The following is a 27,643-nucleotide window of genomic DNA, read 5'->3' on the forward strand; positions in this document are numbered from 1 at the left end:
AAGACTGCATTAAGGGTGGTAAATCACTTTTAAAACATGGATAAATAAAACTAGTGCATTTTTTTTCACATGAAAATTTGCTTTGTAATAAATACATTGTACTTTAAACAGTGTACCTTAAACAGAAATGAAGCACTTAAAGATGTAATTCTACAGAAAGTATGGTAACACAAGGGAAGTGGAAAAAATATTCAGAATGTAGAATTATATCACAATGTAGAGGTTTTGTCCAAAGAAAATAATTGTTTTAACTGAAATTACTAGAAGTAAAAGTAAGAACTTTTCCCTTGATTTTTTTTTTTTTCTGAGACAGTGTTTCTCTGTATAGCCCTGGCTGTCCTGGAACTCACTCTCTCAGGCTGGCCTTGAACTCAGAAATTCACCTGCCTCTGCCTCCCAAGTGCTGGTATCAAAGGCGTGTCCCACCATGCCCAGCTTTTCCCTTTTCTTAACAATGGTGAATATGGTATATACATTGATTGCACGTTTAGATCTGAGTTTAATCCTGTTTCATGTTTATGGTACTATTCTAAAATGTGAAAAAAAAATCTAAACCCTAAAATACTCTAAAATCCAAGGATAACCTTTAATCTAGAAATGGTTTGCACATTAGTATCTATCCACAAACCACATCCCTAGTAATAACAACCAGCGAATTCTTAGCTATCACATTATTATGTAACAAGAACTCTTCTTCCTCATTCATTATCATGTAGATTACCTAATACCTGTGTATGTCTGTAAAATAACTTAATGCCTACACTAAGAATTACAATCTACTAGGATCTGTAAGCTAGTAATTGTAACATTCACTGATCTCATTGTGTAATTCCATTCTCTCTGTTGATTGGGTCTGCAACCCCATAGGTAGAACAATAATATGAACTAACCAGTACCCCTAGAACTTGTGTCTCTAGCTGCATATGTAGCAGAAGATGGCCTAGTCGGCCATCACTGGGAAGAGAGGCCCCTTGGTCTTGCAAACTTTATATGCCCCAGTACAGGGGAATGCCAGGGTCAAGAATGGGAGTGGGTGGGTTGGGGAGCAGGGTGGTGGGGAGGGTATAGGGGACTTTCGGGATAGCATTTGAAATGTAAATGAAGAAAATATCTAATAAAAATATTGAAAAAAAATTAAAAATTAAAAAAAACTATTGTTAAAGTAAAATTCTCATTCGGAAAAGAGGAAAGAAAATTTGTGAGTCCTTAGTATCTGGTGTTTGTGTACTAAATCCTACACAGGGTGTACTACCTAATCTTTAATAGGTAAAATAGTCTGCATTTTTCAAAATGCCAGAAGGGTTAAGCAATGTCACCTAAATGAGTTTAAAGTAAAAGAACTGAGATACAAACCCAGGCTTTTTTTTTCTTCTTTTTTTTAAAAATTAGGTATTTTCCTCATTTACATTTCCAATTCTATCCTGAAAGTCCCCCAAACCCTCCACCCCACTCCCCCCACACTCCCACTTCTTGGCCCAGGCGTTCCCCTATACTGAGGCATATAAAGTTTGCACGACCAATGGGCCTCTCTTTCCACTGATGGCCGACTAGGTCATCTTGTGCTACATATGCAGCTAGAGACAGGAGCTCTGGGGGTACTGGTTAGTTCATAATGCTGTTCCACCTATAGGGTTGCAGAGCCCTTTAGCTCCTTGGGTACTTTCTCTAGCTCCTCCATTGGGAGCCCTGTGATCCATCCAGTAGCTGACTGTGAGCATCCACTCTGTGTTTGATAGCCCCTGGCATAGCCTCCCAAGAGACATGAGACAGCTATATCAGGGTCCTTTCAGCAAACACTTGCTAGTGTATACAATCAAACCCAGGCTTTTTTTAGCTTCAGAAACTTTTCTGTGCATCATTTATACAAGTAGCTAGAATATCTTATCTTTTTGAAGTGATACATTCTCCTTAATTTTTGTTTACGTTTAGAATTCACATTACATTCTAAGTTTTCAAGGACTGACTTTATAGCTATTTATTGCTTTTTTTTTTCCTTCCTGTGTTACTATAACAAAGCCTTCCACAAAGACTAGGAAACAAAGGCAATGAAAGGTATTTCTTAACTATATGTATCGAAAAATAAGGTATACCTAGAGTTTCTACCTAAATTAAAGTTTTGAAGAGAACAATTAACTTACAGTCTAACATAGTAACTAATTATTCTAGTTAACACAATTATTATGCTAATAATCTGTATTTTATTGTATTCTTACTTCAGAATATGTAAGATATTAATTATTCTTTCTTTTTATTTTTAGATATATTTCACAATGTTTGTATTATCTAGTCAGAATAAAATATTTATGCTAATAATTTCAAGATTTATGAGGTAAAATGTCACAACCAAGAACCTATCTAGAAATTGGCAAAGGCACTTGTGGATTTTCTCCTATAAACAAGAAAAGAATGTGACATACAGTATATGTGCTTTACTGGTCATCAAGATAAAGCATTTGCTCATCAATAACAATCTTCAAGCAAATACTCGTTCAAGCAGTGCTGTAGCTTTTGCCAATTGTTTACTGAAGACTTTTTATAATTCACATGCTATAGAGAAATTATTTTAGATCAAAACTACTTGATTCAGAACAAGTATATGATCAATTACATTTATTAGAACATACACTTTGGAATATGGGATCTTTCCTGAGTTTTCAAAGTTATACTTCATAAATTTACCTCCTATTTTAAATTTAGCTTGTTGTTGTAGTCTCGAATATAATGGCAAAATCATGCTAAAGAAGGGGTAAAGATTTGAGATAGTAAGTGCAAGGAAATTATTGCTTTCATAATATCCAAGACAAGATTAGGACTTGTTTTAATGATTTCTTTAGGATTATTTAGATGGTATTTTTAATGAAAGTTTAGGTTCACAGTGAATGAATAGGCTTATATAATAATTTCTAGATATGCCAGGCCCCATACATGCTTAGAATTCAACATCCCACACCTGAATGGTGAGATTACAATGTAATACCATAATCATGGGCCCCAGTTTACATTAGGGTTCACTCAATGCCATACAGTCCGTATGTTTAGTCAGCTGCATAGTTGCCATTATAGTACATAGATGTCATTACGGTATCATGTAGTATACTGTTACTATTCTAAATCTTCTGTCTCTTTACTGGCATAGTTTACTACATAGTTTGGCTACTGTCTACATAGTTTTGTTGATTTTTTATTTTACAAGGCAGGATACTAATGAAATTATTTAAATAACTGCTCTAGATAATATTACATTGTATTTTTTTATTTGAAATCTTTCCTTCATTTCAGGGATTTCTCTTAATTAAATTCATGGTATACATCTGCTAATAATTTGTTTTGTGGAATCAAACATTTTTATATAACCTTATTAACTGATTTCCTTGCTTCTACTCCCATTTTTTTTCTCTTCATGTTCAGTCAGGACCTTAGCCCATGGGATGGCAGCATGAATACACAGAGTGTGTCTTTCATCGTCAGGTAATTTTCAATAGAAATACCTTACAGAAACACCAGAAGTGCATCTTCTTCATTATTATAAATCCAGCTAATTTTTTTTAAGAATTGCTATCATAAAGATTGACATTACATTTAAACCATAACTATCTACCTCTTTTTAAAAACTCACAACCATCTCATGATATAAAACTGCATCTAGTTCATCTTAAAAATACCTGGATTCCTAACAAAACTAATGTTGCTTAAAATCCAGTTTATCTCCAGTGGCTCAGGCAAGCTCCTAACTGCAAGATCCTGTAAAATCAAACTCAAGTCACATACTTCCAATTTACAAGAACACAAAGCAAACACCCTCACTCCCAAAGTGGAGAGTGGTAGACTTGTTAGACCTGAGCAGTGTTAGAACTAAACCTGCAGGATAGATACCAAACCCTTCAGCTTTGTGTTCAGCACGCCAGGCTTGTGAGCACAGTTGCTGAGATTTAGAGATCCCATCCATTTCAGTCAACCTTAGCTCTTGCAATTTCTCTATTGGGCTGGCTTCATTCAATGTCTTCAGCTTCGTCAATGTATGCCTCAAGATCCTCATATCTCCAACATGCTGATGTCTCTGTGGTGATTTTGGCTTCACTTTCACAACCTCACACAATTGCCACTTCTAGTCTCTGAAGAGCACATGACCTTTGCAAAGAATTGTCTTGCTTCAGTGTCTGCCTAGAAACTGATATAACCTTCTGTGACCCTGCAATGCTTGTCATTTTCATGCCTGCAAAACCATATGGATAGCTCTGCTAAATTCTGCTGCCAGCACAAGGCACAGTCTGGAACATTTCTGTCACTTCTGGGGTGGCATTTGTGCACCTTTGTGGCTAAACCTGAAAAAGCACTACTTAAAATGTTTAAAAACTGAAAACCCATCTCAGGGATTTCCTTTAACTCTCTCTTATTTTAAAGGAACTTCCATCTTTACACACTGGAGACCTCGATGGAGATCATGCCTTTCAGGCACCCTTTCCATTGCCAACTGCAAAGTATAATGTTTATGCAATGGTACTAATATCTTTAACAATGACAGCTGCTTTCTCTACCATTGTGTCTGCAACATTAATGGAGCTCTCAGGCCATTAATCTCCAAGTTGCACTGTTTTCATACATCTCTCCCTGACTACAGATTGATGGAAAGCAGTAAGCAATGACCATGTCCCACCTGGACATCATGTCTCATTTCATGTCTTCATTTCCCTGACAGAATACCTTTTACATTTATTCTTAAGATTGTCACTTAATCATACCATTTCTCCATTTCCTTTCTTCCTTCTAAACCTTCTCATATACTCCTCCCCACTCTTCTTCAAATTCTCACCAAATGGTATGTCATGCATCTATGCATCTGTGTATAAATATATATTCCTATGTAGAACCTGTTGAGCCTATCGAATGTTACCTATAGGTATGACTTCAATGCTGAATGACATTGGACAGCCTATTGGCATGCTCTCTCATGAAGAGGGCCACCCCCCCCCCCAAACCCTAGTTTTCCTCAGTTCTATAGTTCACTGACACTGCACAGCCAATTGGAATCCTCTCTCCAGGCGAGGGCTACACCACCCCCTATTTTCTTCAGTTCTGTAGTTCTTTAATAGGTTTGGGGCTTGTGCGTTTTTTCCTCTCAGAGTTTGGCAGGCTCATTGGTATCATCTTTGTTCAGATTCTCTTCGATTTTCAGATTCTTGGGCAGAACACAGCAAGATTCTTTGCCAGAATAGAACATAAATGGTTTCTAATTCAATAGTTGATGAGGTTAGGCTTCCACCTGAATCTTTAGGGGTCCAGCCTCCACTGTCTGTATTTCCCTCAGCACCTTAGTCTTCTGAGCCCTGACTCAAGAGCCCATAAGGCTCTGTTTCAGTGCTCTCGGGACCCTCTAGCCATAACTACAAAGCTGCCAACACTCCTCCCACAGAACAGTGACAGAGCCTAAAAACCCATGTGGTCAGGTTTATCATAGCAACCACCCCTGCTTTTGTCTCCAGCTTTACATATTTGGTTGCTTTTCTCCTTGCTGTAAGAAAAGGAACCTATCTGACAAAAGCAGCTCGAGGATGGAGACTGAATTCAAGACGAAAGACTGTTTTGAATATGGAGGACTGTTTTGACGACTGAAGGCTGTTTGGGCTCCCATGACAAAGAAGGCTTGGCAGCCAGAACATGATGTACATGGTTGTACCAAGTCCACAATCAAAGGAACACAGACGTAGAAGCCAGTACTCCACTTGTCTTCTTCTCCCTCCCCCACTCCCCTTTTTAGTCCATGACTCCAGTAAAAGGACTGCTAACCACCTACATTCAGGGTGCATCTTCTCCCTTCAGTTTAACTCAGAGGTACTTTGAGATAATGATAAATTCGGCCAAGTTAAAAAATGAAGATTGGCCTTCACATAGTCCGTAAAGGATGTTCTGAAGATGTCAACTGTCCTTTACCTGCCATCCTTGCACAAGGCAGCATTGCCATAGTGCAGTAGAGGTTCTTTTTGAAAGAATGAAATCACTTGTTTAATATGCAAAATCATGTTTATAGGTAAACTGACCAGTCTTTTTTTTTCAATTTTTTGTTATATATTTTCTTCCTTTACATTTCAAATGCTATCCCGAATGTCCCCTATCCCCTCCCCCTGCCCTGCTCCCCTATCCACCCACTCCTACTTCTTGGCCCTGGCATTCCCCTGTACTGGGGCATATAAAGTTTGCAAGACCAAGGGGCCTCTCTTTCCAGTGATGGCCGACTAGGCCATCTTCTGCTACATATGCAGCTAGAGACAGGAGCTCTGGGGGTACTGGTTAGTTCATGTGGTTATTCTACCTATAGGGTTGCAGACCCCTTCAGCTCCTTGGGTACTTTCTCTAGCTCCTCCATTGGGGGCCCTGTGTTCCATCCAATAGACGAATGTGAGCATCCACTTCTGTATTTGCCAGGTACTGGCATAGCCTCACAGGAGACAGCTATATCAGGGTCCTTTCAGCAAAATCTTGCTGGCATGTGCAATACTGTCTGCATTTGGTGGCTGATTATAGGATGGACCACTGGAACAATACAGAGAAGATTAACATGGCCCCTGCACAAGGTTGACCAGTCTTCACTTTCGCTTTTCTAACTTTTTCCTGTACAGTTTAGCAATGCCCAGCAAGGAGTGGCAGCTTTACAGAGCATGGTTCCTTCTGTCATTATTTCTCATCTCTGACTCTCCAGATCCAATCATTCTTTCCTTTCTTCTAGTTCTAAAGGAGCGGTCTACTATGGTGCCCAACCTGTAGAAAGTGCTGATCAAGTTCTTAGTCCTCTTCTCTCTCTATCTCCCAACAATGTAATGCACAGTGGGACTTATTTTCCTTAGAGTGTGTTCCTTGCCTAGTTCTAATTCTGTGAAATCTGACATATTTCAGATACAATTGTCCAGTTTTCCTCCATCTTCTTTGGTGACTTTTCTCTGTTTATGGTCTCTAGTAGAAGTGAAGTTGTCCAAGGTTTAGAACATTTTCTCAAAACTGGAGAGGTGACTCAGCGGTGGAGAACATTAGTTGTGCTATCTTGAGAGTTTAGATCCAAACACCCATTTTGTATGGTTCACAAGTGTCTGTATCTCCAGCTCCAAGGGGGTGATTCACTCTCCTGGCCTCCAGTGACATCCACATGTATGTAAACAAACACACAAGTTTGTATATGTACACATACACACTGAAAACTTCTTTGTTTTAAAAGAGACACCTGCTTTCATCTAGCAATATTCATTGATAACAGCAAACCAACTACTCGTCATATACATGTTCTTAAAAATTCTAAAAAGTCTATTATTAGTTGTTGCTTCCCTCTTCCCTGGCCTCTTATGTTGTAATTTAAATCTTTCCTCAATATCTGTTTGCATATTTTATAGTCTTTTCAAACTTTTGTCGAAACCAACCTTCATTTCTATCGTTGCCAGCCTTTCCCAGGCCTTGAGAAGGTTTAAGTCAATGGACTTCATGCCAAGCTTGCCTGTTCATCACCTTGCACACAAGCCTGTTCACACTGCTCAGACTGTAATAACGTCTCACTCAGTTATTTCCTAATGCTTCTACCAGCATCGACTCCTTCCTTTGTCCAGTCACATCTCCATCCGTCAGCCAGAAGGATGGATTTTAAAAGGGGAGTTAACATCAATAGCTCTCCCAGCCCCTGGGATGGGCTATCTCTTACCTCATTTCCTGATCAAACCAAACTGACCGTATTATTACTAAGCCTAGTTCATTTCTGCCAAGGAGACTTTGTGCTGTTGACTTATTTGCTCCTGATCTCCCCTGGGAAAAGATGAAAGCTATTTAGTTCTTCAGGTCTTTTTCTCAAAAACCTTTCCTGAGAAAGGGTTTCCCAGAACTTCAAATAAATAAACCACAAATGTCCTGCAATACTCTCTTCCAGACAGTTTTAGTTGAAAAGAAATTCAGTCTTACTGCTAATATTTTATGTTCATAGTTATAGTTTAGAGTTTCCCTGATTCTCAAGTCAGCACAGATGCTCCTGTATAAAGCCACAATTTGTCCTGTTTTTATTGGTCTATCCCTAGTACTTAGGACAATATGTCACAAAGAAGGATGTATGTTTGAGTGAGTGAATGACGGTAAAGATGTTAAATCATCAGTGAAGGTGAGAGATCTCAGCAAATGCTACAGAAGTTGAACTCACCACACTAAAACTCTGCAATCTTCCTTTCAACAACTGCATTTGTGAGTGATTGTGTGTGTGTTTGTGTGTGTTTATGTGTATGTGCATGTAAGTGGGAGTGTATGTGAGAGGGGGGGTGATTTCCAAAATTCTTACAAATATATGCAGAGACTCCCTCCAAGATATCACTACTAGGCCAGAGATATTTTTCTTTTAAAGAGTAAGAGTTTTGTTCTAAATCTGTCTTCTTCACTCTTTAATTAACATAAGTAATACCTAAGATTTTTATAATCACAACAAACACTATCACTTTCTTGTTACCTGGAATTTAATGAAGTCACAAAAGCTTTGGGAATTTCAGTTCATCTGTGTTAAGAAAATAAAACTGGCATGTTTGTCATTTCAAGATTCATGTGAGACAATGTGTACTGATGGGGGTGGCTAATTAGTGTTGCTTCTCCTCTTTAGCACCTCCATGATGCATATTTTCTTATTTGTCATTTCAAATCAGCATATCTTTTCATGTGCAATGCAGTTGTGATGTAGAAATGTAAAATAAAATTTCCCATTGATTTCTCTAAAGTATAAAAACTCAGTTGTCTAGAATATATATATATATATATATATATATATATATATATATATATATTCCTCAAATTATCTACTGCAAAACTACAAAACTCATTTATTACTGCCATTTTTTCTTTCTTTTTTACCATCAGATAAAAATTTAGTGCTGAGAACCAGGAAGCTCTTGATTTAATTGAACATATAATATCTGGCTTAGTATTGAAATTGGAAGTTTCTGGGCTGTGTTGATCAGATACTAAAGCAAACTGGACCATGGAAATGGTCTTCTTCAAAACACTTTACACACATCAGGCAGAAAACCCACAGGTATTACATATGCTAGTGTCAGCTACAGGTGTAATTTAAAGTCCTTGATGATCTATGGCTTACCATTCAATTTTATATATTTGTTAAGTCAAGGTATTTCATAGTCTCACAAAGTACCGTGATTGGTGTGATTAAAATAGCCGATGATGATGGCCACATTTCACAGCTGTATAGTCCCTGCAAGAGTTAATTCCATTATAACATAAGAAGACTAGTGTGTGATACTTAGTAATTTTGTGAACAAAAACTCCTTTATGGATATATACATTATATATGTCAGTTTTCCCAGTAAAGAATTAAGCAAATTCTTGGAACTTTTTTAAAACTCAGCAACAGAAAAACTTACTGCAGTAGCTTAAAGATCTTGATGACAAGTATTAATACAGACAGGACCTAGAATTTGAGCAACTGACATCACCACACACCTCACTTGTTTCTCTTCTTGGCTATTTGTAATGAAACACATTTGTTTGAATATTCATATTCATTAGTTCTTTCAACAAATATTTCTCTGAATACTCATTGTATGCTAAGTGCTGTTCCTGGGGTAGTTTTTATGTGGCAATAAGAAAGACACACCACAATTACTGCCAGTGTGAACATTCTGGCTGACACTGATTGAATGTTGCCAGTATTGCAACAACATGCCTGAGAGAGTTCTAGACATGAAGTTGGAATAAACAGCAGGAACAAGGAGAAAAGACTGAGATTAATTTACTGCCTGGGAGGAACTCACTCTGAAGCCTTAATTTCCTTAATTCAGTCTAGGAATTATACAAATATGCGTCGCCCAGGGTTGTTGAAATGGTTCTAGAGGTTGATTACATTTAAATCTTGTCCTTGGTTCTTGAGAAGTACAGAAGCTATGGCTTCCATTAGCTATGTGAAAGTGTTTATAAAATGGAAAAGATTTTACAGATAGATGGGTCAGTGTTCACCAAATCCTGGAATTTACAAAGGCTGTGGTTCATTCACAGAGTAATAAAAATTCTAGTTGGCAAACAGCAAATGTATGGAGTAGTAGGCTGCAGTGCTGAGAAGATCGTTTCAAGTACTCCTCTGCCACATGGTATTTTAAGCTAATGGAAAAATTGGCATACCTTTGTCCTTATTTCCCCAAAGGAAGGTGATCTTTGACCTTCCAACTCTTCTTGGAAGGCAAGGGTTTGAGAAATTAGGACACTGACCTTAACTTGTGTAAAGCAAGAAAGTTCACAGAACTAACTTGAGGTCTGTTAGCCTTTGCTGCTTCACTGTATACAAGAATAAAAATGACCTTCCACTTTCAGGAATGAGGAACCAATACTTAGTCATGCATGAATTCACTTTTAGAAGGGTGCATATGAACAAAATAATAAATTATCAAGTGAATATATTGACAAGTTCTTTTTAATATAGATTTGTATAGCACATAGTAGGCGCTCAAGAAACTTTACTCAATAAATCAACCCACAAGTATGCGCTCATCTCCCAGGGAAAGGAACAGGATGTCTATAAAACTTTACAGTATTAGTCATTATTTCCTGTTCTCAGTATCTCATTGTAATTATTGGTATGAGACACTGTATTAAATGTACACACATGAAAGAAAAAGACACAACTCTTGGTCAGATTCCTTAACGTCTATTATTTCAAAGGACACAATGAAGACTAGCTGGCCTGTGTGGATCCACAGAAGAAATTGTTAAGCAAGGCAATCAGTATGCCTCCCTCAAACATCCAATCTCCTAAAATGAGCAGGTTTCCTCATACAGGGTTTTCTATGCCAGTATCCCAACGAGCTGGCTCTGAAGCTGTGCAGCCTGAGAGCAGATGTTGCCCTGTCAGGTGTCTTTGATTCTGCTTCAGAAACCACAGGAAGCTGGTTGGAGAGAAATCATCACCTCTGTTGGAACAGGGGAATGACAGCCTACATTGTCTGCTCCCAGAGGAGGCATGGCACTCAGCCTTCGTTCAAGGGTTGGGGTAGGTGATAAGAGTTGACAGTGGAGTTTTGGAAACCGCTGCTGTCTCTTACAGCATTCATTCTACTCTGCATTGTAGCTGATTCTTCTTGTAACACTTACATGATCATTCATTTAGATACAAACTTTTGATGAACTAAATCCATGCATAGGGACATGAGAGATGGAGAAGGAAATAATATTTACTGAGTATCTTGATACAATGAACGGTGTTTCTATATTATGGCATTTGTCTTCATGTTTATTAATATTCTATATGTTTGGTAATGGTATTTCCATTTTGTTGTAAAAACAGTTGAAGATGTCTAAGTAAATTGCCTGTTTACACATTTCTAGTGTATTACTGAGATAAAATTCAAATCCATGTTCACCTGACTGTAGTGGCTCTGTTTTTTCTTCTGCTTCATAATTACTGCTTTGAAACAATTTATATCATGATAAAAGCACTTTTACTGTAAATTCAATATGCATATATGAACAGATTGTGTGAATATATATAAAAATGTAAATTTAAACATAATGGCAATGTTTCTAGTAAGTTGCTTGTTGGCTTTTGCTTTAGTTTTAGTTTTCTGTTAAAAAAATAGAAGAGAAAAGAAATGGATTACATTATCATAGCTTTCTCGAATGTTCTATCAAACTCTTCATGTGCTTATGTGTTTATGAAGATCAATTTAAATGTTTGTTACTAATCAACCAGACCCAAGTGTATTAAAGAAATTGTAAGTGGCCTCGTCACATGAAAGACTAACCTGGTTTGTCTATAGTAAACTGCATCCACTCTGCCAATAATAGTATGTGGACCAGCTGGGTACTTGGACTTCATAAAGTGCAAGGATAGATTTTCTAAGATAGTACCAGAGTAACATAACTAATCGTTTCAAAGATCATACAAATGCTACCAGACTTCTTTCCCCATGTGTCATTCTTGCAAATGAAGTCCAGTACTTCTGCAGCTATCTTGTGACCTGCATATGTACAAAATGTTCTCATACAGAAGAAGGAGAGGCCAATGGTTGACAGAGAACCTGATCCCTTTGCATTAAATGAGTTGTGATATTGGTGACCAACAAATGCTACTGTTAAAGGGACTTTGGGCTGATATTTCTGTAATTTGCAACCACTGGAAACTGTGTATGCCCAGATTAGGAAACAAGTGAGCTAGATCACATTGTCAGTTTTTATTTATCATATTCTCCTACAGAGCTCTTTGGAATTTAGCTTATCTCATTAGATCTTGTTCTATTTACCTTATTTTGTAGTTGTAGCAGCAGAACTGAGTATCACAGCTCAGAAATTTCTTGTGGATTACAGTTCAACTAAGCAACTTGAAATATCAATTTCTAATCCTGAAATGAAAATGTCATGATTTTCAATCTAATTTGACTCAGGATAAATGAAGTTTAAGAGCAGACTTACAAGTACCTCTAAGTCCTAATGTTAAATAGTAGGCTATGCCAATTGCTGGTATATACGATAGAGAAGACTTCCTTTTCCAAAACTACTTTCTGGAATCCAGTAAATAACTGGAGAGTCTAAGGGATATTCTTGGTTTTTCTTTCTTTATTTTTGTGTTTCTTTTCTCTTTTGTTCTCTTTTCTTTACAGAATCCCGTCCATCCCCAATGCTTCGCCAAGCATTCTTCCTGACAACTCTCAACCCATTTTTATTATTTTCTGTTCCCTGTCTCATCCACCATCTAAGCTTCATTAAAAGAGAGGTAGCAATTTCATTTTTGCACACTTCACTTTTGGCAGGCAACAGCCCATCCATTCACATTTATATGCCTGTGCCATATTTTCCAGGGGAAAAACTTGAAGACAGAGCATCTTTGTTAAGTTTTGTAGGCGTTTGTGAGCGTGAGTTTTGCTTTCTTTAAACTCAGCATCTACAGAGCTGATCCTTCTAGAGGTAGACTTTTGGTTCACTGTTTCAGGCACAGGTTTGTCTTTATTTAAAATTTCATACCTAGTTATGAAAGAATGCTTTTTTTAAAATGGCATTCTTGCTTAAATTGAAAAGGTCATAGCAACATTAGCTCAGGAACTTGACTCTGTTGCTTCAAATTTCATTTGGTTTAGTGTTTTGGTTTAAATATAGATTTAAATATGTTTTGCTCCTTTTTAATAGAAAGCTGCTATTTATTACTTACTTATTTACTTATGGCACAGAATTGTAAGTTCTGCAAGTAGTTTAGCCAGAACTGAAGAGTTCTCCTTAATAAACTGTATTCACACGGGAGGAATGTGCAGAAAGCATTTTTCAGTTAAAATTTCAGAATTTCTTTCATGTTTAAATTTCCACAGCATGGTGCATGAAAAAGAACATTCAAGAAGGTGTCACAAGACCTATATTTTCCAATCCCAGCTGCACCTCAAATGCATTGTGCTAGCGTTAAAAGGTTTGCCTAATCTTAGTTATTTCTATGGGCAGAAATCACATATTGTCTGACTCAGGAACTGTTGATTCAATTCATTGTTTTCAAAATCAATATAATTAGCAGTTCATTTAAGATCCCTTCATCTGCATTTATTGTTGTTTTTATTATTGTTCATAGTTTTCTATATACTGACAAAAAGTCATTGTAACTCTTAAGCCTCAATAAAACCCATCCTTCAAACGTCTTCTCCAATAAGTTCACTTCAACAACCTCAAGATTCAGAAGTATGAAATGTCTTCCATTTCAATGAGCTCATGGAGCTACTCCATAGATGAAGCTCATTCTGACTTTTCCAAGTTCCTTCCCTTTTCTAATACCTCAGTCTAATATCATGTCACAAAAGGCTTGCTTGTCCTATTCAGGCTTTATTAATGACAATCTTTTTCCCCCCATACTTAGTATACATCAACTACCTACTCTTTTCCTAGTATTAATGCTTTACTTCAAATTAATCATTGTGAAAGTGACAGATGGGGCACATGAGAATATAAGTAAATAGAAACAACCTGTTTTAGATCATCCTAACTATATAGTGGGCTGAACAAGCAGTCTCTTCAAGATCACTGGAGCTATCGATCAATATAAAATTCTCTGATCTTTAAGAATGGGTGACAAAGAGATGATATGAGAAGACAAAATACAAAGTGAAAAATATTTTAAAGTGTGGCTGTGATGATTGATCTTAATTGTCAACTCAACATATTCTAGAATCACCTAGGAAGCCCATCTCAATGAAGGACTGTCTAGACCATATTGACCTGATGTGGGCATGACTGTTGGGGAAAATCCTCCTGATTGTGTTAATTGAGGTGGGAAGATGTGCCTATTGTGAATAGCACCACCCTTTTAGATTGTGTCCTTCTCTTTTTTTTTTAATATTTTTATTAGGTATTTTCCTCATTTACATTTCCAATGCTATCCCAAAAGTCCCCCATACCCTCCCCCTGACTCCCCTACCCACCCACTCCCACTTTTTGGCCCTGGAGTTCCCCTGTACTGGGGCATATAAAGTTTGCAAGTCCATTGGGCCTCTCTTTCCAGTGATGGCCGACTAGGTCATCTTTTGATACATATGCAGCTAGAGACAAGAGCTCCAGGTTACTGGTTAGTTGATAATGTTGTTCCTCCTATAGGGTTGCAGATCCCTTTAGCTCCTTGGGTATTTTCTCTAGCTCCTCCAATTGGAGCCCTGTGATCCATCCAACAGCTGACTGTGAGCATCCACTTCTGTGTTTGCTAGGTCCCGGCATAGTCTCACAAGAGACAGCTATATCTGGGTCCTTTCAGCAAAATCTTGCTAGTGTATGCAATGGTGTCAGCGTTTGGAAGCTGATTATGGGATGGATCCCCGGATATGGCAGTCTCTAGATGGTCCATCCTTTCATCACAGCTCCAAACTTTGTCTCTGTAACTCCTTCCATGGGTGTTTTGTTCCCAATTCTAAGAAGGGGTAAAGTGTCCACACTTTGGTCTTCGTTCTTCTTGAGTTTCATGCGTTTAGCAAATTGTATCTTGTATCTTGGGTATCCTAAGTTTCTGGGCTAATATCCACTTATCAGTGAGTACATATTGTGTGAGTTCCTTTGTGATTGGGTTACCTCACTCAGGATGATGCCCTCCAGGTCCATCCATTTGCCTAGGAATTTCATAAATTCCTTCTTTTTAATAGCTGAGTAGTACTCCATTGTGTAAATGTACCACATTTTCTGTATCCATTCCTCTGTTGAGGGGCATCTGGGTTCTTTTCAGCTTCTGGCTATTATAAATAAGGCTGCTATGAACATAGTGGAGCATGTGTCCTTCTTACCGGTTGGGACATCTTCTGGATATATGCCCAGGAGAGGTATTGCGGGATCCTCCGGTAGTACTATGTCCAATTTTCTGAGGAACCGCCAGACTGATTTCCAGAGTGGTTGTACAAGCTTGCAATCCCACCAACAATGGGGATTGTTGTCCTTCTCTTAAATGTTGAAAAGTTGCATAGCACAAGTCAGCATGCATTTCCTGATTCTCTGATCTTGCCTCTGGATGTGACCAGCTGCCTCAACTTCCTGCTTGAACTTTCCTACAATGATGGACTGTAACTTGGAATCATGAACCTAATAAATTCCTTCTTCCTTAAGTTGATTTTTGTCACTGTATTTTATTACAGCAACAGAAATGAATGCAGGACAATATCTTTTCTTAAAAATGAAATCTGACTCTCCTAAGAGACATTTTGATCAGACCAAATATTACATCCTTATCTCTTATGGTTATTTGAGCATCAACTTATAATAGCCCAATCTTACTTGACATTGATATCTATGTTTTAATATAAGTTATGTTTAATTATTTATTTTATTTTTGAGATTATAACATGGTAACATTATCCCCCCCTTCCAAAACCTGCCATATACTCCTTCCTTGCTTTGACAAATAGTGGCTTTTTTTTCATTAGTTATTCTTATATTCATATATTCTGTTTAATGTTATTCATATATATGTTTTCAGAGCTGACCATTTGGTCTCAGATAACCAATTGGTGTGCTCTTCCTTGAGGAAGACTATTTCTCCCACTCTCAGCATTCCTTAGTTGCCTATAATCTAAGTATTTATTTGTTTGTTTGTTTGTTTGTTTAGTGTATGTAGGAACTACAGCCTAATGATCTATAAGTTTTGTTTCCTCCAAAAATCCTATTTTATTTGCTAGAGAACATTGTTTTAAGAACAGAAACAATTTACATAAGGAGTTTAATGTGCCTTTTTTGTATATTCCACATTATGCTGCATTTTCCTTACTATCAATAAAAATCCCACCTAATAAAAAACTTACTAAAAAGCACCATGTGTTCTACTTCAATCACTCACTCACTCACTTGAATGGTTGATTACATGAATAATTCTTGAGCATTAATTAAATATATATTATAAAAGAGACTTAATGCAAGCTAGTAGCAAAAATAGATGTGATTCACTAGGACACAGCATATGAGACATGAAGAATGCAGGGTTTCAAACACTGAACGTGGCTTTGTACATTAGATTTACCCAAATCCTGAACCTGTCTCAAGTCTTTCTATTGTGATTTACCTCTTGGGGAAATAACTTCAGAGGCTCATGCCACGACTTTACTCTAATGTAATATAGGAAAATGTATAGTCCATAGTACTTTGGTGGTGGGATGATGTTTGAGTAGGATGTTAGCAAAATCTTCAAAAAGATGTTATTTGAATCAATTCTGAAAGATTCAATAGAACTTTTTGTGCAATTAATTTGTAATGGCAACACCAATCATAATAATAATTATAATACAATAAAAATAGTGTGCATACTCAGTATGTGATTAGCAGTATTTTAGAGCACTTTGTATATTGGTAATTTAGCTACTTAAATATTTTATGGTAAGCATTTTAAACTCATATTTTTATTAATTATTTTTATTTAATTATTTTCAATTTATTTATTTATCTTACATTTCTCTATTATCTTCTGTTACTTCCTTTCCTCCAGATCCTGTCTTTTCCCCTCCCTTCCCCTCCCTCCACTTCCCTTCCCCTCCCTTCCTCTCCCTTCCCCTCCCTTCCCCTCCCTTCCCCTCCCTTCCCCTCCCTTCCCCTCCTTTCCCCTCCCTCCACCTCCCTTCCCCTCCCTTCCCCTCCCTTCCCCTCCCTTCCCCTCCCTCCACCTCCTTTCCTCCTTTTCTCCTCAGAAAAGGAGAGGCCTTCCATCAATGTCAATCCACCTTGGCATATCAATTTGTAGTAGGACTAGGTGTATCTTCTCCTATTGAGACCAGACAAGGCGGCCCAGTTAGGGGAACAGAATCCAAAGGCAGGCAACAGAGTCAAAGACAGCCCCTGCTCCTGCTGTTAGGAGTCCCAAATGAAGAATGAGCTGCATAACTCATACATATGTACAGAGGTCCTAGGTCTGTCTTATTCATGCTATCTGGTTTGAGGTTCAGTCTCTGTGGGTCCCTATGGATCCAGATTAGTTAGATTTTGTAGATTTCTACCTATTACATTGCACATGAGGTAATTAAGACAATAAATGCATAGTTGCACAGTCATAGGTGGTAGAACTGTACTCCCAGATGCCAGGATCTTTCTTCTTTAGTTGGTGACATGAGTAACATCAGCAATGTTAATCTTCCAATTAACTCAAGTTTGAAATAGATACAGAGATAAAGAAGGGACCCTAGAATTGTAAGGATAGAATGTAGTCAGTGTCACCATACACACACACAGACACACACACACACACACACACACACACAAACACACACTAAAGTTTAGCTTCAGATTGTATCACAGCAAAACTTTGCTTGAACTTATAAAGATTCCAGGAGACTGCCCTAAGTAGGCACTTAGAATAGCTTGGTTATTGGGTAAAACATTTAAGTCCATCATTATCTATAAAATGAGATACTTTTGTATACTGCTATGTTAGTTTGTTATTGCTTTACATGTAATGACTACTCCTATCTTTATTTTTCATCTCTTATGTGAGGTATGAGAAAAGACTCTAGTTAACTTACCCAAGCAATCCATTCTTCAACTAGATTCATATTGCCTCATCAATATGCATTTTCAACTTTGAAACTTCAACCTTACTTTGAAGGCAGGGGGAGACAGCTCAGTAAGCTGTGTTTGCTGTACAATAATGAGGAGCTGAGTTTGCATTCTCAGCAGCCAGCTGTCTGTATCATTTGACAGTTCTACCAGCATTATATGAGATGGTTGAGCATCTCCCATCCTCTTCAGTATTTGGAATTGCCAAGTTCTTTGATTTTAGCCATTCTCATGGGTGTCTAAACCTCATTGTGGCTCAATTTCTATTTTCTTCCTGATTAATCTGGCTTTTGATCTTTATATCTCTTGACTTTTAGTAGCTAAAATATACAACTTATTATAAGAAATGTATCTGCACTGAGAATCAGGAATTAGCAAACATTTGGAGGTGATGATATATCTCCAGTATTGTTTATGCTAATAGTTTCCTGGATGTCCTCATGTATTGAAATATCAAGCTATATATCTTATGTGCTTATCATGTATTGCATGCTATACTTCAATATATCTTCTCTAAAATATGCTCATTATATATGTTCTTTAGATATTTGGAAAAATTATCTAAAATATAAATGTATAGTGTGACATTCACTTTCTTCTTAGTCTTTGCTCACTTATGATTTCCTCTTTTTTCCTGTATTCCAGCTATTCTGAGATGATCACAGTCCATGCTATATTCCTGACTTGCTGACAAATATTTGTATCTTTACTGTTCTGCCTTTACTCAAACTGCCTTTCCATGAATTAATTTTCCCAAGTCATGTTCACTCATTCTTTGGGTCTCTACATGGTTATTATTACTTAAGAGCCAGACAACGTTATTTAAGGCTTTCTTGCCAATCTGTTCTTTCCACTGATCTTGTCTGTTATAGCACACCAATGTGCACAATTAATTCAAGCAGTGAAGACAGGAAGATCCCAGAGCCTTGTCTTGCTAGCCTTGGTGAATTGACAACCTCCAGACTCATCAAAAAAAAAAGTTTTTCAAAACTAAAGTGTAGAGAGATAGAAGAAGACATTTTATGTTTACCTTTGACCTATGCACATGTATGTATAGGTACACATAACTGTTCATACACATATATCATGCATGCATGCACAAATGATAGTTTTGAATGAATAATTGAGTTAATAGTAATTGCATATCAAAAGAAGGAGATAATGTGTTGACATTATGAACCAAGTAAAGGCTGTTCTACAATCAGATACTGACAAGTTTAGCAAATATAACTGGATCTTCTAACACGTTATACTTGAAATTGACTATCATAATAAAATAATAATTTAGCATTCTTGTTACATGAGTGAGTCACATACTATACAAAACATTATGTGTTTGTTTTTCATCTTTTTTCACAATGATCTTATTTTAAGTAATCAGGGAAGGGAAACCTACTGAGGCTATACTTAAAATTTAGAACCATCTCGGATCTTAACCATCATTTGTACAGCATATTAAAGAAGATAATTATGTCATGTCTTCAGTCTGTGGTATGAGATTATAAGAGAGATTTGATGTCTTTACAGCTTCAAGGGAGCAATTTGCTTCATTGACTAATCATCTCATTTAATTTGGACATGATTAGCCAAGGGCCCCTGTTTACAGCATGATAGAATGGCACTCTTCAGGATAAGTAAGTCACCTCATTTAGTTCACACAGCTAGCCAAGCATCTATTGTTAGAATGAAATACAGCTGATGAGGAGAATCTCTTTGCTGCATTAGAGCACTCTGAGACAATACAAAAACATTGAAAACGAGCTATGTTTTTGTTGTAGTCTTCCTGTGAATTACTGTTCTCAAAGTTGAACTCTTGATTTAGAGTTTTTTTTTTCTTCTGACAATGAAATATTCATCTTTGTTTCACAGATGGGCAAGTCCACTATAAAAATAGTTATTTCACAGGAAGTTTGCTGTATTTGGTAGATGTTCATTTGAAATTGGTGGGAAATTTTGGCTAATTTTGGCCTGTACTGAGTGAATGAATGAGTGAGTAATACATATTATTAAACACCAATGCATGCGAGACATTTTAATGGGTTCTTTCACATATGCTCTTTAAAAAAAACAGTCTGCACAATAATCCTGTTACTTATAATCTATGATTCAGTGGCATTCTCCCCTCTTTCAGCAGATGCACGAATTATCAATGAGACTGAGTGACCAAGTCAGAGTTACTCAGCAAGTGTCAAAATCAAGAACTGAAATCGGAGACACAGAGGTTGCTCTTTCAGCATCAAAACTTGACAAAGCAATTGATAACCACGAAGACCTGAGAATTCCTTATTTTTAATTTGAATTTTGCTGCTAAAAAAATTCTTACAGGAGTCTCAGAGAGTAATGATTTGAAATTGCTTTTTGAACAGCAAAACTGCAAAGATGACTGCCATGATGTCTGTGGAAGTCAGCATTCTGCACTGCCACATTGGTGCTGAGGACAAGAACCGTTTCAGAAAACTTGCTCCTAAGATGCAAATGTTGATTATGATCTGTGCACCATCCTTTCTTCAACATGAGGCTTGCACCATACAACTAGGAGACTGGAGACAAGTTGATAGGATGACCACAGAACACAACTTAGAATCACCTGGGAAGAATTTAAATGAGTGATTGTAGAGATCATGTTCATGGGCATCTCTATGTGGCACATGTTATTTTGATTGCCTCAACTGGTGTTGGAAAACACTTGCCTGAAAGTTGGTGGCAACTCTCCATGGTATGGGACCCTGTCCTGTTTAAGAGTAGAGAAAGCTAGCTGAGCACTTGGCACACTTGGGTTTATTCTCTCTCTAATCTTGACTATGATGTGACTAACCTAGAGTTTCTGCCTTGACTTCCCCACTGGGGTACTCAACTCTGGAATTATAATCCAAATAAACCTCTTCCTCATATCATTTTTTTTCAAGTATTTTATCATAGCAATAAAAATGAAACTAGAACAGGATGGATGAGGAGGTAATGATCTACTCCAATTTCCCAACTGGTGGCTGCCTTGCTCCCAAATTAATTAGTTATTATACATTCATTTATTGGTTAACCATTTCATCCTATCGCAAGACAACTTGAGGACAGGCTGAGCAAATATTTTACATGAAACTTAAGTAAGAGAAAACCAGTCACTAAATGTAACTGGTCCAGAGGCGTCTATACTAGGAGCTAGAAAAGTAGCAATAGACTCCCAAGTTAGCGAGAACACTGAGAGCTCAGAGGCATGAAGGCATTGTGGGGGACATCAGAGGTAGTTTTTGTGAGACCTGACAAGATCCAAATGGAGATGGTATGTTCATTGGCAAGAAGGACATGGAAGTGCTCCAAAAAGGTCTAAAAGGGACCAATAAAGAATTGGACTTATTTGACAAGTATAATTGGTTTGTTTGTTTGTTTGTTTGTTTGTTTTCTGTTAACTTGTTGTAAGAAGTATCAGGAGATCAAAAGGATTTATGGAGTGTATAGTATAAAACAGATAAGCATGAAAGTATTTGTTAGTATAGTTTCTCACTTAAAGCTTCTAGAGACCCTGTACTATCATGACCCTGTTGTAGAACAGAAAATGGGAGTTTGGGAAATTTAACTACATGGATCAAGTGTTTGTATGGAGTTCAAAGACCATTATTAATACTTACATACTCTCCTGCTGTTCTGATTCCCAAGCAATTTCAATTAATTGATTTGTAATCTCTTTGATAGCAATGAGCTGAATTTTTAGCAAAGTCCATGAAAAAAAAAGACACTTTGTTTATATCACTTGTTTAATTAATTGTATGAAAACATTTCTACTAAATATTTAAATGAAATAAATGTATTAGCAAAGAAGGGAAAGAAAGGGCATCAAAGACGGAAACCACATGGTTATCGGCAAAGTCTTTTGTGTCTGATAGACCTGTGAGCTTGTTTTCTGAACCTCTTACATTTTCTGGAAAGATCAAATATTTTTGGTGTGGTGTTGCAATAGACTCTATGATGCTTTCCTTATGGGAACTGTAGGAAAGAAGCCTCTGGAATAATGATCTTTATTATAGAAAGTGAATGAAAATTTGCACAATCTTAGTTGGTGAGCATCAAGCAGAATGGATCCTTAAGTCACAATACTTGCCTTCAGACCCCTATTTCCATTATCCCACTAGGCTGTAGGTTGCTATATTATTTTGGCCAGTCTATTCTCCTTCCTCCCTGTAATGGGACTGTCTTTTTTCACTCATTAGGATGAAGTTCACTAGGATATTAAAGAATGTGAGCGAAAGAGCTCACAACTGTTTGAGCAGGAATATATCATTATTGTTGTTGTCTGAAGTCAAGTTTAAGACTGACTCCTTATCTAGGACTTGCCCTTTTTTGCATGAGAAGAACACCATGCCCCAAATAGAATATGTCCTTCTAGCTATGGAATGCCATGAACTACCATAACAGGTACACTGTTAAGGACATTCAGCATGAGAAAGGAATATATGTGATTGAAAGTCATTAAAATATTTTGATTAGCTGCTTCATTTAGCTGATTAGCATACCAATTTTGGTTTAGAAAGTTATTTATTTTTTCCACAATAGAGTGTTTTCCCTTGGTGAGATTGAAGGATTGTGATGGTAAAATAGGCTAATGAGCATACAGTATTTAGAACAGTGCTTTATTGATTTGAAGTTTGTCTAAAGAAAGAAGTCCACATTTGTAGTATTTGCCAGAGTATGAGGTATAAATATTCTTCTTAATTGATCCCAAACTACCAGTAATGGTGTCACTGAATGGGGAATTAGGAAGATACATAATCAATCCTATTGAGCAGGATCTGGCTTCAGCACACTGTTGAATTCAGAATAGAGCATAGAACAAGTGCCATGCTACTGCCTAGAAAGTCAAAGACACCGTAGAAATGTGCATTTGCTGAAAACAAGTGACTACGTAAAAATAGATACTTACATTTTCTTTATATTCTGGTGCTGAAGAAATGGCTCAGAGGTTTCCAGCACTTACTGCTCTTCTCGAATATCTGAGTTCAATTCCCAGCGCTCACAAAGCCGTTCACAACTGTCTATAACTCCTGCTTCAGGTGATTCAACATCCTCTTCAGTACTCTTTGGGTAACAGGTATGGCACACAGGTGAGACACAGGCATACATGCAGGCAAACACTCATCTACATAAAATGAAAATAAATCTGAATAAAATAAAATTGCTGCTATGGAAATGATGACAAAAAAGAAAGATAACTAAGTAATGACTCAAACCTTATCCCAAACATCTAATTATCGGTAGTAACAAGAGTAATTGTGTTTGTCACTGCTCACACTTATTGATAATATGATTGTTTTGTGAATAAGAGGCAATATTGAGAAAAATGTTAGGTAAATATTTAGTGAGATCCATTTGTAATCTGCTTGCTATGAAAGAGGTAGTTATCAGGAAGAACTGTAAATGTTATCAATTACTGAAATGTCTAAGTTAGTTATTTTGATATTAAGGTGAACATATCACATCCTGATATTCCTTAGAAAGACTTCCTCCTAAACTTATTGCAGAACACCCTCTTCCAATATACTGCTGAATTAGTAGTTTTCAGCTCAATAATACAGTATGTTCATATCTTAAGGTGACAGTGCCTCATTTTGTAACAATAGTGGTTACCAACTGTAACTAGGCAATGCATTGTCATGGACACAGACCCCATATTCTCTCACATCTTCAATTTACTCTAGACCTATCATTGAAAGGCAAGATTATCAAATTTCTCTAAGTATATGGCATATAAACAGAAGTGTGTGTTTGTGTGTGTGTGTGTGTTTATTGAGAGAAGTGTGTAGTAAATGAATTTTTCTTGATGAGGAAAGAAGTGAAATCCATAGTTTGCTTTATATCTTGTCATTTGGCTTTATCAATCTGAACCAGTACAGACTATAAAATGGGAAGTAACAGCCCTTAATGCTGCCCTAGAATAGGAGGTCAGGCTTAACTTGGCAAATTCATCAGGGAAGGACTGTGTTGGATATTATTGGATCCTCACAATATAGAGCATACAATACTTTTGGGGTGTTTGAAATCCAAATTATAGGCTAATGAATAAGGGAAATATTGTACAACATTTTTAGAATCTATTCTCCCTTGGAAAATGCAGCCGCAATTACAGACACTATGTAGGTGGAAATGCTCACACACTCACACAGTTTATGATAATGAAGGCAGAAAAGCTAAGGCATACACCTCATTGGTTAACGTAGCCTTAAGACTTCACAAAATGCCTCATATCAGGATTTCTTAAAATATGACTTGTAAATTTAATAGTGACATACACATACTCCTCTCTAGCCCCACTCCCCACATGTAGGCATAGCAAAGTCTAAGCCATGGCTGCCCTCTTCAGTTAGGACCAGGTTTAACTCAAGGTAGATCCCCTGTGGATTTTTGTTTATATTTGATTCCATGCAGACTTCTTTGTAAAAGGTGTCTCCATTTCTTAGACAGGACCCTGATTCCTGTTATTGGGTGGTGGAGGTGATTACAAATGAGTTTTTCTTGACATCTTTCTTGACTAAGAAATGAGAATGTCGCATTAGGCAGAAATAATGTTTTTTGGTTGCTGTTGTTAATATCCTAAGAATTCTATGGAGTTTAGCGTACACTAACTTCAGAGAGGAGCATGCATTATTTTAAGTAGAGGGAGGCAAAGGATCGAATATAAGATACTACTTTTTATCTAGTAACTTCTTATTATTTTTTTCTTTTGTTCTTGCTGGAGCCTTGTAAATCTGGAGCTGTCCCCTGAGGTCATCAGCAAAACTGGTTTTCAAACTATCTGCCATGTGTTTTCTATGAACCTACTTTTCATGCCTTACTGAGATTGTATGGCATGAACAAGTGACAGATCGATTTCTAAGGCCCAACAGAAGGTTTGCAAGCAGAGAGCAGAGCCACTGCCCTGTTCTGAGTCTTTGCCCAGGAGTTAATGACCTTGTTCCCCAGCTCTTTCTAGGTGTTATGATGCATATCAGACATCAATGCACTCAGACCATGCAAGTGACAGTGAGTGACAGACACAGCCACACACAGCCTTCTTACTCCAAACCTGATGATGATATCTCTGCTCTTTCCATCAACCCTCTGTGAGGAATGGTACCCAGGCAGCACTCTGAGTGCTAAGTTTACCAAGTCCCTACCCCTTGCATTCCTTATCACTTTCTCAAATCTGTCACTAAGCTATTTTGCAGCTGTGTTAGCTGCTTGCTAACTTAAAAAAATCTTTTTGCATTTTCACAGTCTCATTTATAAAAACAAAACCAAGACAGCCAAAACAAAAAGTGTATATTGGTCTTATCATTCATACTAGAACAGCATGGATACTTCCGTGGCTTCTGGGAACCTCTATGGCACCTCCTAGGTCGAAAGGGTGGGAAGGGAGGAGGAGCAGAATGTCCTTATCTTTTGAATTTGAAAAAAAAAAAAAAGTCATTAGCAGATAAAGGCTTGGCTTTGAGGCCCCCTTCACAACCCGTAGAGCAAGTGGACTCGCTGACCCGGAAAGCATTAATCTTTTGGAGCCTAATACTGCATCAGCTCTCTTTGCTGGATACTTTCCCCTCCTCCTTCCTCTACTAGCTCTTCTATGGGGGTGGGGAGGACAGTCCCTCCACTGCTGGGCGCTGTCCGCCTCTTCCCAGGAACTCAGCATCTGAGGACGTCCACGCTGAGGCAGCAGTAGTAACAGGGTCCTGTGTGTTCTCGGGGTCACGTCACTTGGGAATGGCCCACCTGCTTAAGCCAGGGACTTCTTGGCGGCACCCGGAGCGCCACCAGGCTGGCGAACCGCGTGCACCGCTCTCTCCCTTACCCCGCCCCTCCCTCCCACTTCTCTGGGCCAGCGCTCCCCACGGTGACTCTGAATTGCAGCAGCAAGCCACTGGCTTCTTACCAAATTGGGAACTGCATTGTGGATTTTTCCCCCCCTTTCTTTCTTCTTTTTTAAAATTTCCTTCAGAGGGAATAATCTCAACCCCCTTCAGCTTGCTTGACGATCTAGAGTGACTGGGGCGAGTAGGCGGGCACATCCTTTTACATGCTAATATTGCCCCACCTCCTTTGAACCCTCCTCAAAAGCGCTCTGCTTCCTTTTATTTTGATTGATTTATTTATAATTATTTTTATTTTACCTCCTTCAATTTCCGTATAGTGGGGAACCCTTCTTCGCTCTCTGTCCCTTCCCCCACCCTTCGTTCTCTTGGGAAGACAGACCCCGAGACGCACTGTACTTGCCGGCAGCAGTGCTTGCACCTAGGCTCGGGGATGGCTGCACCAGGCGCAGGGGGCAGCGATTACAGCTGCCGCTCTGTCTAGGCTGTCTAGGCAGGCTGTCGCTCCGAGAACTGGGTGAGCACCAAGTTCGGTTCCCCCAGAGAGCTGCCACTGCCGCAGCCCAAAAGGAATGTCCCCTGTTCTTAAGGACCCTGACTGTTTTACACCAATGATTTGCCACTGCAAAGTTGCTTGCACCAACAACACTTTGTCGTTGATGTTTGGATGCAAGGTAGGACAAGGGATTCATGTCTTATTTTAATGCATGCTGGCCTCCCTGGGGAGAGCAAACAATTTCTTTTGTTGTTTGTTTATGTGTCTGCCTGTTGGGAGACTGACAGATGCTGTGTGACTGCTCTGTCCACTCGCGGAGCCGGCTTGGATTTGGAGAGCTCAGTGATTTTTTTTCCAGTGCCCGGTGTTAGTTAGCATGATAGCTAGATGGTGACAGGACCCTGAATGGAGCACACAGAAGCTACAAGCACTCTTGAAAAGAGGGCGCCTTAGATGTCTCGGTGCTTGGGATTTCTTCTTGCTTTTAGCTAGTGATTAGCTCCGGGCGCTGGTATGGATGCTCTGGAAAGCATCAGACTGACTCTCACCCCTGAAACAGGGCTGTGGGCTAATAAACCCGGGACCATAGAAGTTCTCCAGATCAAACTGAGAGGCTTGGTTTCTAGTAGCTTTTCCAACGGTGAGGGAGGGGCTTATGTCTACTTTTGTCAGTAAGTCTAGAGATGTAAATATGTAGTCCTCATTTGTAGGATAGTCTTCGCTTTTACCAGTCCATTTGAAACCAACAAGCCAAATGTTTAACAAGAGATGGCCGGCACAGTTCTTCGTGAAGTTTGAAGCAAATGACCACCCCATCCTGGAGTTGTGTAAGATTGTTCAGTGTTCGAAGTAACGAGGTTTAAAGGGTTTTGAAACAGGTTACCATCCAGGGCTGCCTGTTTGAAAAGATTTATTAGAGCTTTTTTGTTGGCTGTGGTGGATCTACCAGAACTTGCTGTTAGCGAGGTTATTGCCCAAAAGTGGTCTCAGTACCTGTTCTTTGCTCGCCGGGAATATGAGCTTTTACTTACAGTGACAACTTGGTGCGTTTATTCAGTTGTTTCTAGAAATCACTTCTTTTGGTTGCTTTGATGCTATCTAAAGGGAAGTGCATGTGGGAGTGGGGATACTTTATCCATAGTAAGTGAAAGTACACATCTTTAAGTGAACACAAACCACGTGATCTCTTCTATGCTGAAAGACACTATTGGAGACTGAATGGGACGGTTGCTAAACACCTTAGTTGTTAAAGTTACTGAGACACTCCAGTTCATGGGTAATGCTCATAGGAGGCTTAATAGAAAAAGTGAGAGTTAAG

General features: G+C 38.2%; 1 protein-coding gene and 1 non-coding gene across 16 annotated transcripts in view; both read left to right on the top strand.

The window, feature by feature from the left end:
- Positions 1-27,643, top strand: part of Dlg2 (discs large MAGUK scaffold protein 2) — a 1,973,059-nt gene that overhangs the window by 760,305 nt on the left and 1,185,111 nt on the right. For 3 of the 15 annotated variants that reach the window (XM_006507781.4, XM_006507782.4, XM_030242541.1), the window contains exon 1: positions 22,850-26,503. The exons of the other annotated variants lie outside the window; for them this stretch is intronic. In XM_006507781.4, coding sequence (XP_006507844.1) covers positions 26,402-26,503 — 102 coding nt within the window. In that variant the 5' untranslated portion in view covers positions 22,850-26,401. Of the gene's footprint in view, positions 1-22,849; positions 26,504-27,643 lie in introns of those variants that run through there. 15 annotated transcript variants of the gene reach the window in all.
- Gm24552 lies at positions 6,503-6,605 on the top strand. The gene has a single exon (XR_003946930.1). It is a non-coding gene; the product is annotated as a U6 spliceosomal RNA (small nuclear RNA).

Source organism: Mus musculus, chromosome 7 (assembly GCF_000001635.26).
Source record: "Mus musculus strain C57BL/6J chromosome 7, GRCm38.p6 C57BL/6J".
Taxonomy (NCBI): Eukaryota; Metazoa; Chordata; class Mammalia; order Rodentia; family Muridae; genus Mus; species Mus musculus.